This window comes from Bos javanicus, chromosome 3 (genome assembly GCF_032452875.1).
Source record: "Bos javanicus breed banteng chromosome 3, ARS-OSU_banteng_1.0, whole genome shotgun sequence".
NCBI lineage: Eukaryota > Metazoa > Chordata > Mammalia > Artiodactyla > Bovidae > Bos > Bos javanicus.
Window position 1 is genome coordinate 106152453 of NC_083870.1, and position 20864 is coordinate 106173316.

The 20864-nt window shown below is 36.1% G+C and overlaps 1 protein-coding gene across 4 annotated transcripts in view; it reads right to left on the reverse strand.

Annotated features, from left to right (window-relative positions):
- RLF (RLF zinc finger) overlaps positions 1 to 20864 on the reverse strand; it is an 80276-nt gene that overhangs the window by 6533 nt on the left and 52879 nt on the right. For 3 of the 4 annotated variants that reach the window (XM_061412371.1, XM_061412372.1, XM_061412373.1), the window contains 2 exons: positions 8121 to 8257; positions 3132 to 3273 (listed from right to left, as the gene is read on the reverse strand). In XM_061412371.1, the coding sequence (XP_061268355.1) occupies positions 3132 to 3273; positions 8121 to 8257 (279 nt within the window). Of the gene's footprint in view, positions 1 to 3131; positions 3274 to 8120; positions 8258 to 20864 lie in introns of those variants that run through there. The other variant, XM_061412374.1, reaches the window with a different exon arrangement.

Consider the following 20864-nt stretch of genomic DNA (forward strand, 5'->3'; position numbering starts at 1 on the left):
ATGTATAATGGTAGTTCTGTGGGGTTGTTTTTGGAAAAGTATTCTTAGTGATTTCACAAACTTTACCATTTCAACTAGATTGGGCTGTTTAAGAAAGAACAGATCTGGATTCTTTGCTGTTTACTCACACAGTCTTGTGAAAGGGGTTTAGTAACCTGTTAAGAACCTATGAAAAATTTTAAAACTTAATGGACTTTCTCCAAGTCCTCTGTGCTCTGACTTACAAATGATAACCATTGTATCTGACTTACAAATGATAACCATTATGCCATTTGTCAAGATACCCAGGGTCTAGATCCTTACAAGTCACACATTTCTAATTTTCAGCTTCTTTATTACTGAAGAGAAGGGAATAAAACTAGACAAAATTTTGCAAAATGATTCTAACTTGTATGTTCCACCAAAAAGAGCTCAATGGTCAAATAAACTGGCTTCAAGATTATCCCTCTTCTTATACCTTCCATTTCAAATATAACCAACATCTATATCCATTCTTCTGTCATACTATTTTTAAAGCCTTGAGAGACACCCTACATTCTCTAAAGTCATCCCTTCCAATATGAGTTTCTCAAGTCACAGAATCAAAGTTTAAGAAGTCTTGAGCACCTTTAATTGATTATCTGCTTTCAGCTCTTTATTTAGAGAAAACTAAAACCCAGAAAATAAGGAGGTACTATTACAAGGCCTGCCTTCCACAAAAGACCCAATGCCCACAAAAGTTTTTCAGCATCATTAATCTTTTCCTTCCCAAGGGCTATGTAACCGGTTGCTATGCACTAAGATCATTTCACCTCTTTCACAAAAATCAAATACCTGATTTTATCTGGTTAGAAAGTCACCCAGAATCATCAGTGTATCTCCAAGCTCCCCTTGCAGCTAGGTGACCGTGTTTGTGAATGCGTTAGAAGGAACGGGGGAAAAGGTGTGTCATAGTGTGGTCTGCTCCCCACTCTACTCGCTATCTGGAATGAAGACATTATAGCTGGGACTGGAACAGTTAGATCTTGGAACATGAGATGGAAGCTATATGTTAACAGCAGATAAAAGGAACCTGGGTTTCTGATATGTGGAGCCATGAGAGGATCCTTGGCCTATCTAGCTGGGTTATTGATTTGTAAAAGAGAGGGAAAAACTTTTTTCTTCTTCACATCACTATCATCTGGGATATCTCCGTTCACAGTAGAACTAGATCCCAAATGATAGAGGTTAGATCACCTCTCGCTTTTGAAAACCTAGAGGTGTCTTGCTCAATTTGAAAGGAATTCCATTTCACTCCCCTTCCACCCACCAGTCCATAGCTTTCCTACCCTTTAGGACAAATATCATAAGTAAAGATTACAGGGGGAAAATATCCTAGGACTAGGATGAAAAATAAATGGGTTCTGGTTATACAAATGGACAGCAAATTCCTTGGTATGTGTCAGAAACCCATCTTCTCTAATCCTCTAACATTTTCCCATTTTTGTGATTCCCTGAGGTAAAGAGAAATCTAAAATAACCCCCTGACCTTCACTTTTGTATAATCTCCTCATTTTGAGTATAAGCAGAACCTATAAATATGGAATTATTCTTATGATTATGTTAGGTTATATGGCAAAAGAGACCCTGCAGGTGTAATTAAAGCCCCAAACCCATTGATCTTAAGACAAGTGGATTACCTGACCCAATCACTCAAGCTCTTTAAATCTAGGTCTGGAAGTCAGAGGTGAAGGAGGTCATATATGAAGAATTCTTTGTGCCTTTGCTGGCTTCAAAATGAAAATGAGAGTGGCTACCAGGAGCTGAAAACAGGCTGTGGCTGACAGCCAGCAAGAAAATGAGGATTTTAGCCCTACAACTGAAAGGAACTGAATTCTATCAACAATACGAATGAGCTCAGATGTGGATTGTCTACAGAGCCTCCAGATAAAAACTCAGCTTGGCCAACACCTCAATTTTGGCCTTGTGATACTGAGCCGTGAACCATGCCACACTGTGCTGGACTTCTGCCCCACAGAACTGTGAGCTAATAAATGGGTGCTGACTTCAGGGCTAAGCTGTGGTGTTCTCTTATGCAGCAAGGAAAAACTCAGCCTTTCCTTAAAGATTAAAAAAAACAAACAAACCCTAAAACCAAAACTTCTAAAAGGCCAGTTGTACCACTGATTATTTTAAACAGGCAAGTTCTGTAATTACTTGAACATGCTCCTATGATAGGGATACAACTTCATTTGTAGTGATGAGAAATAATACTCACCTAGCTTGTCTAAGTATGAATTTGCTTCTGGTAACTGTTTTACATTTTCCTATCTTCACTGGAGAAGACTAGACACACAGTATTAAAATAGGATATGGATAGTACTAAAATAGGATACATTAAAGGCTATAGAACATATCAATGATACAACTGTGCCTTGACTTTAGTATAAACAATCCTTGGATGTTGTCAAAGAAGTAACCCATAAAACATACCCATAAACCATCATAGATACAGGTATACAGGGATCTCTGTCATTGAGTAGACACTAAAAACAGAAACCAAGCATAGCATAAGGCTCGTCTAAATCTCCAGTCTTAGCATTAATTTATGGGGCCAAATTCAAAACACTAGGTTTTATACATAGCACTTCATTTTAGGAAATATTTATTTCTTAAAAAATAAGACAAAACTAACTTGCTTCCTAATTTGCACAGAAGCTTGCAATCTGTGTACAGTCCATTCCTCTAAAACCTAGATAATCTATCACTCCATCATCAAGGAGTTAGTCATTCCATTATCAAGGAGCTGGAAAATACAATTATACTTTCTTCACTAATAATTACTATCCTAATTTACCAACAAACATGTCTGTATATAATACAGAACACTATTCTAGGAAAACCAGACCTAGGTTGGGGTGACTGAGGGGACAATCAAGAAACAATCTTTCCTTCCTCCAGTGGTCTGTAATGTCGATCACTATTTTCCACAAAGAAATATTGTTGATTCCTAGGAAATCTGCAGAAACAGCTAGCTATGTCTAGTTCCATAATCTTATTAAACCCCATTATTTCTCATTTTCCCTTATTTAAAAAGAGTTGCCTGAGAAGTTGTCTCCCCACTTATTTCTTCCTTCCAGTAACAATCAGCACAAAAAACATAAATTACTCACTTCAGTTTGTATAACTCTAATCAGGCAAAATAAATGCTGCTGTGTTTTAGCTATGACACCAAACTGACGACAGCGCTCCAAAAAAGTGTCCACAGAAGGGTCGATTCTTCTTTGCAGTTTACTCCAAAAGAGAGTCAATTCCCTATTTTAAAAAAGAGAGAGAGATTATGACAGAACATTTAAAGGAACTGGTATCGCTACCCCAGTTTTTCAGTTTGTGAAAGTAAGCTGACAGTAGTGTAACAAAATCTAGAAGAACAAACCATCTATATTCCCTATTTTTGCTGTTTAGTGGCCAAGTCATGTCCGACTCCCTTGCGACCCCATGAACTGTAGATCGCCAGGCGCCCCTGTCCATGGGACCTTCCAGGCAAGAACACTGAAATGCGTTGCCACCTCCCTTTCCATATTCCCTATTGCTTCCTCTCAAACTGGTTAAATTGTTAAAAAGAATCCTCCTTGAAAATTTCCCCACTTTCTTCTTTGTGCCTGGGGTAAAAAAAAACAACAGAAGACTACTTCCTTATGCTGACATTTTCAAAGACTTCTTTAGATCCCACCTTATCCTAAAAGGTTTTACTCCTTACACTGATAATTATAATGACTGAATCAAGCCCTATTCTAGTGGGCAAGGATCATCAGGCATCACTATGCTGCTAACAAAGTGCATACAACTATGAAATAGTCTAATGGTATATATACTTCTCCACATTCATCTCATGAGAAATCCTTTTCCATCTCTAAAATGTCATAATGCTACTTAGGCCTGTATCTTGGAATGCTTAAATATTACTAATAAAATTAGTAAAATGACACTCTTGGAAATGGCTACAATAGAAGAATCCCACAAATATACAAAGAAAAGCTTGAAAAGAATAAGTTACATAAAAGCACTGAATGGGTTCAGAGAAACTCTCAAGAAAAAGCACTAGAAACTCAAAATCATCCAGGACAGAAATGAGTTATAACGTGAATATGAAATGTGAATGCAAAGAAAGTTACTTAGCAAAATAGAAATGTTATCATTTTCTCATATTTTTAAGGAAGTAACCAACATTTGGATATGGTAAAATTCTTACATAGATATAAGATAGGCCAGCTATGAAAATAGCTACCAGGCAAGTAATTGGGATGACTGTTCATTTTTAAACTTACAAGACTTACACATATGTTTATCTTACCAACAAAACTTTAGAAAATGGAGAATTACATATGCTCAGAGATAAAAAAGAGTACCTACTGAAATATATGTACATGAAATCTATGCTATTTGAAAAGAAAAAATCATTAAAGCTAGTGAAACCTGATTATAAAGATAAAAGGGTAAAGAATATCTACTATCTAAAATTCATCAACTAGCTAGAAGTTTAAAGTTAGGCAAATTTGATAAAGTGATAAAAGGCACGTTGGGAATTAAAATGTCTCAAAATGTTTTTTTTAATAAGTAAGAATGTGTGGGGTCTGATTTATTCCAAATTAGGTGTTTCAAACTCTGGTTATCTTAACTCCAAATAACCGTGACCAAAAAAGAGAATTTCTATCATGTATTTTATATCTGTATACATATTTCCACAGTTTCAATTCAACAATTTAAAACTACTATTGCCCTCCCAAACATAAAACCATGCCTGAAACCATGACAACTAGTGGATTACTTACTAGTGAGAAAGTCAAGATGTCACTTTAACCATCCATTCAAATCTACATACCAGAATAATGAACTACCACCAGCAAATTATAGTCTCCCGGATCATACATGTACTTTAATCACTATAATGATGTGATCTTTTTAAATAGACAATCATTGAAAAATATACTGAAAATGATTCTACTGTATGGATACTTCCAATGTTCAGATGATTTACTTCACCTTCAAATTAGGTCACTGCCTACCTCAAGATAACAAATTACATACAAATTTATAAAAATTGGAAAGGAAATTTAAAGGAAAAACTGGCAGACATCTACCTACCAAGTAAGAACTTTACACTATGTTTCTGCAAAGTAGGAGGCCCATGATGTCACATTGTGATCCAGAATTTAGACATTTTAGAAGCAAGGCAAAGACAACTTTGTGGAATTAAGGAATGACCACCCCCTTAAAAGGGCTCCTGGAAAGGCTGATTCTCATGACCTTTTTTCATAAAAAATGTCAGTTAAATATTAATAAAACATATGGATATCCTGGATCTGATCTTTGCCAGGTGCTAGGGACTGACCTATAAATTGGACAACATATATGGATGTTGTATGTGATGGATGGTATATCCATCACAGTCTAGTTGAGAGAGAACAGACATGAAATTACACCTGAAGAAACATAAATAATAACACACAAGATTTAAGCTCAGAGATGCTACAGAAACCGAAGGTCAACGTATCAAACACTGACTGAAAGTTTACAGTGGAGATTAAAGTTCAACTGTATGATTTTATTTTCAAAGTAGCAGCGGTAACTACACATGTGTATGTACACTGTCCCATTCAAAATGGTTACCTTTCTCACCTGCATGGCTACTCTAATTACATTACCACTGCCAAACATCTACAGGGAACTCACTCCTTCAGCCCTTCCTTGACTTTTATAGACAGCTAAAAATCTTTTGTGGCCAAGCTTAATGAATAAGCTAAGTGATATACCTTTTGAGATCAATAATATGGTAACCGCTATGAAGCAGTAAGATTTACTGCAATTTGTTAAGCATCTCTGAAGGAAATTTCTAAAAGAATAAAAAAGTTTCGGCGACAGTTACATAGTTTACCTTTCAACTATCTTCAATGGTAACCAAGCTCAAGAATGACACTTTATAAATTCTAGTATATATATGTATTTAAAAATAAATGACTGTTTTTATTATCATATTCCAACTTTACTGTTGCCAATAAAATGCCAATTAATATTTTTTTTTTCTTTTCTAGACAAATACTCCCATATAGTCCACTATCTTCAACACAGGAACATCTCTATCACAACAAAAGAATCTAATCTATTTGAACAGAATTCCTGGGATTTATTTTCCTTAGTAAAATTCAGTTTTTATGTCATGACTATTCTAACTCTAATATCTACTACCTTACCACCCACTTCCCCTCTCTCCAAATAGAAGGGTGAAAGAATACTTCAAAATTCTAAATTTTATATTCTATTGCCCTCTGAAATGCATGGAAGAAGCTTACTTTTAACAAAGTGTGAAGTGATTTAAGATTTTCTTTCCTTTCCTTTACTCATTACAGCGCCTCAGGAGGCCAACAAGTGGGAAATCCCTGTTAATCCCTTCCTGCTGCAGGAGAAGAGCATTAATCCAAGACCCATTAGGGAAACAAGGGAAGCTGTATGAAGAATATTACAAGAACCATGTGACTACAGTTTAAAAAACTCTTTATAATCTGTAACACATCTCCTATGTGATTTCATGTGATTTCTTTGCACTAAAAACCTAGCTGCAGCTAGCTGATATTACTCCTTATAGGCAAAGAAAGTAACTATAAAAGAAAAGATGCCTATATTTATTATAGGCAAAGAAAATAACTATAGCAAGAAAAAATGGGGGTTGCTCCCCCAGCAGTAAATAAATACATCTGCTTTACTGAGGTTAAATCTCTAATTTCTTATGCATGAAAAGCAAACAAATCCTTCTACTTGACAGTGATCAAAAATCTCACTGCTCTGCTAAAATTTCTTTTTACCTACATCATTTCTTTTGGTTGGCTAATAAAATGCCCGCAATGATTATTACAAAGTATAGTCAGTCCTGTCCCACTATCTCCTCCCTCGTAGGAGATGTAACTCTAGCATAGAGGAAGTGGCAGCAGAAGACTGCCACTGAGTTCTGGCCCTTGTCAAGGAAACAGCCGTATGAGCAGCCAAAACCCTGCGCTTCACTCTACGACTCTGGCCCTGAGACGGTGGGCAGCGGAAGACTTCTAGAATTCCTTCGATCCTCCACTCCCTTATCTGTACAATGATTATTATGAGGACTGGGTGAGATAATCTATGGAACACAAATAATATTTCTACACAAATTAGTAAATAAAAAGAAATACAGTAACATAAAAAATGCTAACAGTTATAAAACTTTACAAATATATACAGATGCTCCACAGGGAGATCAATAAGGGCTGAAGTATATATAAAAGGCTTTACTAGGTTTTCCTATAAACAAAATGCTTATTTCCAACTTCAAGCCATCCTTAAAAGCTCTTCTAATCAAGATGATGCAAATCAAAAAAAAAAAAAAAGCTGATGCAAATCCAACCAGTCCATTCTTTGCATACTACCTCCTCTCTAACACCCTCCTTAAACTCTGGTATACAAGTGAGCACCTTTCTCTAATACCTTATAGTGTTATCCATACCACTAATCTGATACTGACAGAGTGTTACATTTTAGAGGTTTGTCCTGCTGTCCTAAATAGCTTCAATACAGTTAGGATGAAAGAACCATGGGTTACATTTATTGTTTCCTTTTTAGCAACTAAATACTCTGTATGCAAACAAGACATAAACTGAATTAAAACTAAATAATGCAATTTTGCTGAACAGTACTAAAGTTGCAAAAAAGATTACTATTCAAAAGGGTTTCCCTCTGTAGTGCAAGTTTGACCTAGAAACCTAGATAATTAGTGCGTTTCCAAATATGAGGGTGAAAGTGACTACCAGAAGATGTGAAATAAATGTAAAGGATAACAAACTCACACCTATTTGGTTCATACTGCCATGATTTCATCTTCAAAGAAGAAGATTTATATTGAAGTTAACAGATAACCCTCCATGAAATAATCAAGAGGAGCTCAGACTTTTCACTCTTTCTTTATTTTTGGACTCAATATTTTTAATTAAATGGTTTAGCTTGTAAGTGAGATTTAATTGTCATGTCATCATTTAATCCACTTAAGACTTTAAGTTTGAAACAAACCAATGTTTTACATAAACCCTAAATGCTATACTATGTACTAACAAATAAAGGGAATAAAAACTAAATATACTTACCAAGAACAATATACACTTGCAGTTTGGAGCTGCTGGGTAAGGTAAGTCGTACAAAGAACAAATGCTGTGTTATCCTGACCCTCAGATTCCAGATTACATATGATGTCTAGTATTTCCTTGCAGTCGACCTTTGCAATCTATCAAAAATGAGATGACTAAGTCAAAAAGAAAATGGTGACTTTTCTATAAACTTTGTTATATAACATGAAGCTTCTTTATGTAACGTTTTCTATCTTTGATAATTCATGAGGCAAGAATTAGAAGCGTATAATTTTCTTCTACTAATGGCTGAGTCTGCTGGAATATTTCACACAAGAAATTATTAAACAGAAGAAAACAGACACTATGAGGAAGTTCCACTGCAGTCCCAACACGGATAAAAACATTTTTGTAGAGTTAAAAAAAAAAAATTACTCATGAACACTGTTATTATATAAAAGAATCAAATTATGCATAACTTCAGGTTATTTTCACCTGAAGTACCATCTTTTTTTTCCCTTGTTTTTTGTTTCTTTCTTGTTCAATTTTATTCAAGTCACTCAAGTTACAGAAAGAAAAATACCATGCTTACCCTTCCTCCCAGTAGGGCTAAAGGAGGCCTGCTGAGAAACTGTTTTAAATATAAATGCTACGGTAATATATAGTTTTCTCATATAATTAAGGAAAAAATATTTTGTATAAATGAGTTTTTCACACAACTAAAACACTTTCAGAAACACATCTTTTATATTTATACTATTTATAGGAATCTTAAAACAAAAAACCAATCTCGGAGCAAATAAGAGTTTTCTGGGGATCTTTTTGTATAGTGATAAAACAGGAGATTAAGACTTCTAAAGAACCTTTCTCAGTCTATTTTATCCTTTTCCTGTCTTAATAAACAGGATATGAAGAACATAATTATTTCATGATTGTGTCAGCACTATAAATGTCAATTATACTAGGCACCAACCGCACAAAACAATGATACTTTCAGGACAAATGAGATGTATTTTCAAGGCAAATGAAGCATATAGTTTAGCTCATCTCTGGTGTTTCTAAGTCTCTTATTTCATAGGTTCAGGATTATGTACATCTTGTTCAAAACTCAGCATTTATCAGTGTGCGAAACATAAATACACCTAGTAAATATGTGCTAAATGGAATAAATGAAATCCGGTCTAACCAGGGTAAACAGTTTATGTTTACAAACTGAATCTTATTTCTGTGTTTTTTAATCTTTTCAAGGACAATCCAATGACATAATAAGCAATGTTTTAACAGTGGTTAAAAGCAATTATTGTAGAGCCAGACTGTATACATTCTCTTCCCAGCTCATAGCTACTAGCTGTGTGATCCTAGATAAGTTATATAACCTTTCAGTAACTTACGGCCTCTTTCCTCATCTATCAAATGGGAATAACAGAACCTCCCTATAGTTATTGCAAGAATTGTATGTTTCAGCACAGCATAGTGACTACAGTTAATAATTCCATACTGCTTATCTGAAATTTGCTAAGAGTATATGTCAATTATATCTCAAGTTTTAAAGATGTGGTTCATGTGCCTATTAAAGTCAGAGTTAAAGCTTTTCATTAAAAGTAAATAATAAAAAATTGTTTTCATAAAACACAAATTTTAAAAAGAAAAAAAGTGAACCTTGGGATACTAGAAAGTAATTGAAAAGATCATTCTCAGATGCAAAAATCACTTGGTGCAAATTTATATCTAATGAGTGTTGGGAGGGAAAGTTAAGTTCTTAAAGCCTAAACATAATTAAATTCAGGTTTCAAGGAAAAAAATAAAATCATACATTATAAAAATGGAATTCCATGTCCTCTACCATAGCTGAATCAATCACAAGGGTCATCTAGAGACGAAATGCCCAGAACAGAGCCACTTAAAATTGCGCTGGCTGAAGGATCAAAATAAGGATTCCACAGCAAGTAACAAGAGTTGCTCCAGAGCCACCACCACCACCACCACCTACACTCCACGCCATGTTAAAGCTCATGTTGAAAACCAAGAACTCTAAGGTTCAATTTTTGCAGCAGTATAACATCTCCAAGCTGAGAAATAGCTCAAGAAGCTCTCTATTGCCAGGCATATACATTAGAATGGAAATAAATACAAGCTGCATTTCTAGAATATATTTATACATTTCAAATAATTTTACTGTAATATCTCACTTTATCAACATGTTAAGATCTGTAAGATTGGCAAGGCAGGTGGTATTCTTACTTCACACAAAAAATGAGCCTAAGACAGACTGTTTCTTGTCTCAAGTCAACTGTGGTAAACAAAGGGAAAAACTAATCTCATGCCATTTTACTCCTAAAGGGAAATCCTTAAATTTTGAAAAGGTACATTTCAGAAATGTACAGGCTTTCATCCTTTGGAACCAAAGTGTTTAGAACAGTAACAGTGTCTATTAGGCCAGAACAGTCGCTCCTCCTCTCGCCTAACCAATCCTTCTCCTCCTCCAACATCTAACTGAAACTCTTTTTCCATTATCAAGTCTCCATTCATAGATTACTCTAGCATCCAGTGATCTGTTGCCCTGCCCTGAATTCATAGCATGTTGTCAACACTTTTAATTGGGCTGTTTTTAATTCTACTTTGAGTCAACCATTAAACTAGTGATTCACGTTGGCCTTTAGCCTTTATTATTTTACCTCTTCGCATGGTTTTACTTTGGCTCTCCAATCAGATGATGAACGGAGAAGAGCAGTCTTATAAATGATATCCAAAATCCTCTGTGCACTAAATCTGGTCAGAAGGAAAATGTACGTATTCTTCAGTCAAAGTAGTGCTATTTACTAAATACTTATGTACTGTGCTAGACATTGGGGATACAAGTCATTTTTGCCCTCATGTAACTCACAGTCAGGGATAATAAATAAGCAAGATTATAATGTATGTTAAAGACTACACTGGAGGTATACAGAGTATTTTTCAAATACCTTTTGTCAGAAAAATCTAACTGAAATTTGGGGGGAGGGATTTGAAAATAACTTCTTGGATGAAGTCACAACTGATATGTGAATTAAACGAATGAGTAGGAATAGGCCATGAGAAAGAGGAGAGAGAAATAAGAAAATTGTTCCAGACAGGAAGAAAAAGACATGCAAGGGCCTAAAAGTGAGCATGGTACTGAAGGAACAGAAATATCTCAACATAACAGAGGAACAGAGCAGCACTGCTGGGACATCAGATCGAGCGATTCCCAGGAAGAGAAGCACTTCTGTTCTTCCAGCGTCCCAGTGCCTTCTGAGTCCGCCACAGGGTAGTGTGGCAGCCAGCCCCTGCATTGCACTAGCCTCTAGCAATTTCTCAAACTGACTTCAACTTTTCTCCAAAAGCTATACATTTCTAGTAAATTTTAAATACTAACATTCTTTTAGTTTGTGTTCAATACTGCCATTTACCTTACATTTTAGAATATGCCTGATAATGACGTTTCTAACACAAGGTCCGTAACACCCAAGCACATGCAAGCCTGTTAAGCCGCTTCAGTCGTGTCCGAATCTTTGTGACCCTATGGACTGTAGCCTACCAGGCTTCTCTGTCCATGGAATTCTCCAGGCAAGAGTACTGGAGTGGGTTGCCATGTCCTCCTCTAGTGGGCCTTCCCAACCAGGGATCGAGCCTGCATCTCTTATGTTTCCTGCATTGGCAGGTTAAGTTCTTTACCACTAGCGTCACCTGGGAACCCAAGTACATAATTTTAACACATTTTTTTTTATTATTCATTAACGTGATAATTTTACTTCCATTAAGGTTTTTTATTGAGAAAGTAGCACATTTTATGGTGGGCCTATTTAATAGTAGAATTATTTTAACCTTCTGATTAAGAACTCTGCCTCACACACACCTATCTAGGCTATTAACACTGGAACATTCTTCTAGTCTTACTTTCCACTTTCATTTTACTAAGTAATAAACAAATCTGATTGTGTCTGTTATCTGTCCCTCCTTACAGGCTCTAAATCCCCCAAAAGCCAATACCATACCCTCATTTTGTACTTTTACCCACCACCCCCCCAAATGCCTGCTTCAGGATCACTGTTTAACAAATAAACACCAGTTAACTTTTTTTCTTGGGGTGGGGGTAAAAAGAATCTTAGTATTTTGCCCCAAATACCTGCATTTTCTTGAATGTCGAGGAAATATGGAAATATGACAAAAAAATTAAGATGACATACTTTTTAACACCTTATTAGTAATACAGTTATATTACTTGTCCCCAGCTACTGCAATTGAAAGCACACTAAAAACAAATACATGGACAAAATATTTATCAGCTAAAGTAAATTAAAACAAAGGTCACTGACAAGATTTTGAGCATTTCAATCAGTATCTAGAAATACTTTGTACCTGGACAGGAAATAACCTTCTTATTCTTAAATATGAATCTTATTTCTGGGTTTATATTTTATAGCTATTAAGACAAGTGTAACACGCATCAAATAATTAAATCTTTGTTTACTATTTATCTTATCCACTAGAATACATGTTTCAGGAGGGCAAAAGTTTATTCCATTCACTACTGTATCTTCAGTGTACAACAGTTCCAAGCACATGAAGGAATATCAATAAATATTTGTTGGAATGAAAGATAACTACAAGATAAGTAAGTGACCACAAAATGGCAGGATAAGTGGGAAAGACTGAAAACAAGAAGCATAATGTGGACTAGAGTAAGCAAAGAAGGGTTTAAGAAAAATAGCTCTTCAGGGGAAACCAGTGTCTAGATGGTCAAAGGTGTAAATGACCCCTCAAAAGCTGCCAGAATGAGCAAACAAACAAATGTGAGAGTAGTCATGGCATATGAGGGGAGGAGGATTATCTGATAAAACTGTAAAGAGTGATATTTACACTTAGCTGGCACTCAGTGAAACAAAGGTTGAATTAGTAAGTAAGATTAGAGACTTAGGATGGGCTTCCCTGGTAGCTCAGCTGGTAAAGAATCCGCCTGCAAAGAGGACACCCTGGTTTGATTCCTGGGTTGGGAATAGAACCCAGTACTACCCACTCCAGTATTCTTGCCTGGAGAATCCCCAGACAATCCCCTGGTAGGCTACAGTCCACAGGGTTGCAGAGAGTCAGACACAACTGAGCACACAGCACACAGAGACTTAGGACAGAGCTCAACTGCGTCACCAGAAGGTGTCATGAATGAGGCCACGCCATAGAGTTGTGCAGTTTCACATTACACGAAGGTAACCAGCTAAGGAGGTTAATAGGGGCTAAAATTTAGTCAGCTTGCCAAGCCCTAAGTTCCAACATGTGGCACTTCTTCTTAGAAGTGAGACCTCTGAAAGGCAATCATGTGAGATGGGGGGACAGTGGAGCACAGTATTTCTTGCTGATTTCCATAAAAGTACCTATAGGCTAATGCTAGTGGAGACTCTAGGACATGGAATTTATCCTTTGTGTTTTATGGGGAATCACAGGTTTTGCTGTTACTGTTTCTTCTGGATATATACCTGAAAGGGATGACTGTAATTCAGCATAGTTCTTAGTTTGATTAACTTATATTTATTATATTTCTCCTGATTATAAAAAATTTACATTAGAAAATCTGAAAACATAAAAATTAGCCTTAGACCTTACAACTCAATAATAACTAATGTTAAAAATATAGTGGATTTTAATCGAGTATTCTGTCTATATACACTAACTACATAGCATGGGTTCAATACATGGCTACTGCAAATAGGTACCTATTCTAGACAAAGGCTGGATTATGCTGAGTGTATATTTGTTCTTTTATCCTAATGTTCTGTTGTGACTTAAGAGTTTTTTTTAATCAGTCCATAAGACAGAAAGGAGAATGTAAACAGATTGTCGAGGCAGAGACAGAAGTAAGATGTGAAGGAAAAAAAGCATTGTAAAAGTAATAATAATGATGATAATATTTCTAAACCTTATACAGCATTACGTATGTCATGTACTGTTCTACAATTTATATAAACTAAATTATTACATCTACACAACAGTCCTACAATGTAGATAAACTACTGTTATCCCTATTTATAGATTACAAAACTTGAAGCATAGAGAGATTAAGTAACTTGACAGAAGTTTTACAGGTAGTACACATCCCTAGATCTACCCCAGATGGTCTGGCTCTAGAGTCCACACTCTTGGCCACTTATGCTCTATTGAGATGCTTTAAGGGGAGAACTCACAATACACTATTACTAAATAGAAAGGAAACTATATCCCCAACTGTTTGCTCTTTGAAGGCAAGGAATATGGTGACTGTTTTATGTCTAGACATTTACTGAATTGAAATGAACGGACAGTGAGCAAAACTAGCTAAGAACTTAGAAGCATCTGAAAGACTACTCAGGCTCATTCATTATACACCATGTTTTCAACCTTAAGCTTCTTCCAAACCCTAAACAGTCTCCTCAGATTTTTCCTTACCAAGATTTACCTCATAAAGTCTGATAAACTTAATGATATAAAAATATAAACCGTGCAGAAACATTATTAATGACATTTAAATATACCAGAATCAAAACTGTGTATAAAGGCTAATGTTGGAAACTCAGGTGTCAAAGACAAAAAACATAAGACTTTACTGTATGAATTTTATATATAATGGTTATATGCTTCCCTGACAGCCCTGGTGCTGAATAAGGAATAAAAACAACGAGTTGGACTTGACAAGAATAATGTCTGAAAATTCTCCTATGGCAAAGCACTTAGAAATCCTGGATAAAACACAACTAATGTGTTTCTTAAATACACAGTTGAAAACTCAAGAAAGAAGTGTGAATGGACAACTGCCTTAACTTTCTGGGTTGTTGATAATTTCACTAAGAGGCTTGGGTTTTACAAGTTGTGTTTAGATGATAAAGCTTGAACCTGAGGACAAGAAGTTGGCATTGAGCCCTTCAACATATGGTTGGAACCTCTGAAGAGCTCAAAACTCAAGAGAAAGTACAGACTAAAAAAGGGGGAAAAACAGGGATATAACAGGAAAATATGTTTGTCCATCTCACCCTGGTTCTTGTAGGACCAAAAAGTTTTGGGGAATTTTAATCTGTCCTGATTCAAACTAGAAGTCTCATACAATACTATTCTGTTTGTCTAAAAAATCCAAACTGAGAAAAACAAAATAAGAAGATTCTGGCTGGTAATATCCTTGAATCACCTGGTAGAAGCAAATGCAAAAATGATTTACAGAGATACATGCTAACCAAGGCCTATGAAAATTTTCAGACATAAAGCATTCCCTACCCCCATCCATCCCACCAAAACTGATGCTCACAATCCCAAACTATAAAAAGCACAAATAAACAAGCCACTCCAGAAATGTCACCACACACAATAAATATCAGATTTAGACTCCTGAGAATTTCAGATAACAGAATACACAGCACAAAGACTGAAACCTAATATGGACTTTGGTTGGTTTAAAAAATGAAATAAGGAACTAGGAATAAAACCACCATATGACCCAGCAATCCCACTCCTAGGCATATACCCTGAGGAAATCAAAACTGGAAGACACACACGTATCCCATTGTTTATTGCAGCACTATTTACAATAGCTAGAACATGGAAGCCACCTAGATGTCCATTGACAGATGAATGGATAAAGAAGTTATATATATACACAATGGAATATTACTCAGCCATAAAAAGGAACACATCTGAGTCAGTTCTAATGAGGTGGATGAACCTAGAACCTATTATACAGAGTGAAGTGAATCAGAAAGAGAAAGACAAATACCATATTCTAACACATATATACAGCATCTAGAAAAATGGTACTGAAGAATTTATTTACAGGACAGGGGGACAGGGGAGGAGTAGGGTGAGATGTATGGAAAGAGTAACATGGAAACTTACATTACCATATGTAAAATAGATCACCAAGGGGAATTTGCTATATATCTCAGGAAACTCAAACATGGGCTCTGTATCAATCTAGAGGAGTGGGATGGGGAGGGAGATGGGAGGGGGTTTCAAAAGAGAGGGGATACATGTATACCTATGGCTGATTCATGTTGAGGTTTGACAGAAAACAGCAAAATTCTGTAAAGCAATTATCCTTCAATAAAAAATAATTTTAAAAAATTAAATAAGGGCAATATAAGTTTGATAATAATTTGGGGAAAAGAGACAGAGACAAAAACATGTAGGAACCTTAAATGCATAGTTAAGTGAAGGAAGTCAATCTGAAAAGGCTACATAATGTATGATTCCAACTACATGATATTCCAGAAAAGGTAAAACTATGGAGGCAGTAAAAAGATCAGCGATTGTCAGGAGCATGAGAGGAAAGTGAGGGATGAACAGGCAGAGTACTTTAGGGCAGTGACACTACGCTGTGTGACTCTGCAATGGTAGATACAAGTCATTACAGGTTTGTCAAAACCCACAGAATGTATACCACCAAGAGTGGGACCTAAGATAAACTATGGACTTTAGTAAATAATAACGTATTGGCTCACCTATTGTTAACAAATTTAAGACATCAATGACAAGATGTCAACGGGCGACTCTAGGGGTGAGGGAGTACAAATGGGAACTCTGTACTTTCTGCTCAATTTTTCTGTAAATCTAAAACTCCTCAAAAAAAAAAAAAAACAATCTAATGATTAAAAACAATTTGATCATTTCAATAATTAAATTATTTATCTTTTTAGTACTGATCTTCAAGAGTTCTATATATATTCAGGATTCAAGAATTCAGTTCAATTCTACATATATTTAATCCTATATCTATTCTTGAATATATATATAGTTAGCAAATATTTTCTCCCATTCTGCAGATCAACTTTTCATGTTGTTGACTTTGACATACAAAGTTGGATACAGTCCTACTTGTTTTTCCTTTTGTCACCTGTGTTATTGGTGTCGGATATAAGAAACAACAGCATAATCAAGGGTCTTAAAGATTAATTCTTGTATTTTCTTTGAAGATGATACAGTTTCAGCTAGTACATTTAAGTCTGTGATTCATTCAGAGTTAAATTCTGCACATGGTATTAAGGGTCAAACTTCATTCTGCTGCAAGTAGATATCCATTTGTTAAAGAACCAACTATTGAAGACTATTCTTTCCACCACTGAATTCTCTTGGCAGCCATGTAGAAAATCAACTGGCCATTAAGTGTGAAGGCTTACTTCTGGACTTTCAATTTCAGTCTATTGATTTTTTTTTTCCTACACTTTTGCCAGGAAAACACTGTCTTGATTACTGACATTTTTAGTGACCTTTGAAATAAAGACGAATGAGCCCTCCAAGTTTGTTCTTTTACAAGACTGTTTGGGCTACCCAGGGCCCCTTGAATTTCCACATGAATTTTAGGATCATCTTGTCAATTTCTGCAAGAGAGAAAACAGAATTTTGACACAGGTAGCACTGAATCTGAGGATCAATTTGGGGAGTACTGCCATCTTCAAGGTATTGTTTTCTGGTCCACGAACATGGGATGTTGCTCCATTTACTTCTTTCAACAAATTTTTGAAGTCTTTAGTATACAAATGAGTCTTGTACTTCTTTTAAAAGATTTATTCCCATATTTTTTATTCTTTTTGATGCTATTGTACATGAAATTGTTTTCCTAATTATATTTTTGTGTTGTTCATTGTTAGATGTATATACATAAAAATCATTTTTGTATATTGTTCTCATTAGAATCATTTATATATAAGATCATGATACATGCAATCAGAAATACTTATACACCTTACTTTTCAATCGAGATGCCTTTTAGCTATTTCCCTGCCTAACTGCTCCAGCTAAAACTTCCCATACAATATTTAATAGAAGCAGCAAAAGCAGACATTCTTGTTTTGTCCCTGATCTTATGGAAAACCATTCAATCTTTCATCATTAAGTATAAAGTTGGCCGTGGGTTTCCACAAATGCTCCTTATTGGGGCGAGGAAGTTTTCAGCTTATTCCTAGATTGCTGAATGTTTTTAACACAAAAGTGTACAGGATCTTGTTAAATGCTTTTTCTGTCGCTGACGACAGAGGCAGACATACTTTTTGTCCTTTTTTCTATGGCACAGTATTCACATATAACCTACGGACATATAACATTCTGTATACTTTAAATCACCCCTAGATTGTTCATAATACCATCATGTCTGTCTCTCTGTGACCCTATGGATTGTAGCCCACCAGGCTCCTCTGTCCAGGGGATTCTCCAGGCAAGAATACTGGAGTGGGTTGCCATTTCCTCCTCCAGAGGATCTTCCCTACCCAGGGATCAAACCAGTGTCTCCTGTACTGCAGGTGAATTCTTTACCCTTGAGCCATCGCAGAAGCCCAATACAATGTAAAGGTTATGTAAACAGTTGTTGGAGTGCACAGATTCAAGTTTTGCTTTTTGGAACTTTCTGGAAAATATTTCCCTGAATATTTTTAATCCATAGGTGGAGGCAGAACCTAAGGATACAGAGGGCAGACAGCACTCCTTTATTTTATATTGCTGGGTTTTGTTGAGGATTTTTGCATCCATACTCATTACAGATATTGATCTGTATCTTTCTTTTGATGTCGTTGTCTGGTTTTAGTTGTCAGGATAATAATGGCCTCAGTGCATGAGTTTGGAAGCACCCCCTCCTCTTTTTTTTTCTAGAAGACTTTGTAAAGGACTGGTGTAAACTTTTCTAATGTGCTTTGCACAACTGATCAGTGAAGGTGTGGGTTTTTCTTTACGGGACGTTTTACAATTACCTACTCAATCTCTTTACTAGTCATAGGTATGTATATTCAGTTTTTCTTCTTTTTTTTGGTTAGTTTTAGTAGCTTGTTTTATTCTGAGATCTGTCCATTTCATCTTAGCAAATCCAACATTTTGGCATATAGTCATTCAAGGAATACTCTCATAATCTTTATCCCTGCTATGTCAGTTGTCATGTCCTCTCATTTGTTCCTGATTTTCATAATTTGAGTATTCTTTCTTCATGTTCAGTCTAACTAAAACTTTATCAATTCTGTTGATCTTTAAAAACAAAAGCAACTTTTACTGCTTTTTCTATTGATTTTATTTCATTTATTTACATTCTAATCATGATCATCCTCCTTCCTTCTGCTTGCTTTGGGTTTAGTCTGCTCTTCTTTCCTGTCTTTTAGGGCAGATGGTTAAGTTATTAATTTGAGGTCTCTTTTTTTTTTGGCCACACTATGTGGCTTGCAGGATCTCAGTTCCCCAACCAGGGAGTGAACCAGGGCCACAGCAGCAAAAGCCCGGAATCTCAACCACTAGGCCACCAGGGAACTCCCAGGATCTTTCTTAAGACTGATATTTTACAATCATAAATTTCCCCTAAGTGCTGTTCAAGCTGCATCCCATAAATTTCAGTGTGTTGTGTTTTTATCATTCAATCCAATGTGTTTTCTAATTTACCATTTTTTTCCCTTCGATCAACTGCTTATTTTGAGGTGTTTAATTTTCACATTATTTGTGAATTTCCCAAATTTCCTTCTGTTACTGATTTCTAATTTCATTCTATTGTGGCCAAAGAACATACTGTCTGACTTCAATCCTTTTAAATTTACCAAAGTTTGTTTTTACGGCCTAACATATTTCTATCCTAGAGAATGTTACATGTGCAATTGAGAAAAATGTATATTCTGCTGTTCTTGGATACAGTATTCCACAGATGTCTGCCTGGTCTAGTTGGTTTACAGTAGTGCTCAAGCCTTCCATATCCGTGTTTAGTTGGTTTATCCACTACTCAAAGTGGGGTATTAAAGTCTCCAACCTTTGTATTTGAATTGTCTATTTCATCCTTCGACTCTGCCAGTTCATGTATTTTGGGGCTCTTTTGTTGCTCATGGGCTTCCCCGGTGGCTCAGACAGTAAAGAATCCGCCTGTAATGTGGGAGACCTGGGTTCGATCCCTGGGTTGGGAAAAGGACATCTTTTATGGATGTTAGTTCTACAAGGTCTTGTAGGTCTTCACAGAACTGTTCAACTCGAGCTTCTTCAGTATTATTTGGTTGGGGCATAGCCTTGGATTACTGTGATACTGAATAGTTTGCTTTGGAAACAAACAGAGATCATTCTGTCGTTTTTAAGATTGCACCCAAGAACTGCATTTCAGACTCTTTTGTTGACCATGATGGCTACTCCATTTCTTCTAAAGGATTCCTGCCCACTGTAGTAGATATAATGGTTATCTGAGTTAAATTCACCCATTCCAGTCCATTTTAGTTCACTGATTCCTAAAATGTCTATGTTCACTCTTGCCATCTCCTATTTGACCACTTCCAATTTACCTTGATTCATGGAGCTAACATTCCAGGCTCCTATGCAATACTGTTCTTTACAGCATCAGACTTTACTTCCATCACCAGTCACATCAACAACTGGGAGTTGTTTTTGCTTTGGCTCGCTCTCTTCATTCTTTGGAGTGATTTCTTGGAGTGATTTCTCCACTCTTCTCCAGTAGCATACTGGGTACCCTCACAGGACTTCCCTCATAGCTCAGTCGGTAAAGAATCTGCCTGCAATGCAGGAGACCCGAGTTCGATTCCTGGATCAGGAAGATCCTCTGGAGAAGGAAATGGCAACTCACTCCAGTATTCTTGCCTGGAGAATCCCATGGACAAAGGAGCCTGGCAGGCTACAGTCCATGGGATCATAAGAGTCAGACACGACTTAGCAACTAAACCACCACCACCACCGACCTGGGGAGTTCATCTTTCAGTTTCATATCTTTTTGCTTTTCATACTGTTTCCCTGTGTATGGGCTACCTTTTTTTTTTTTTTTAATAAGTGAAT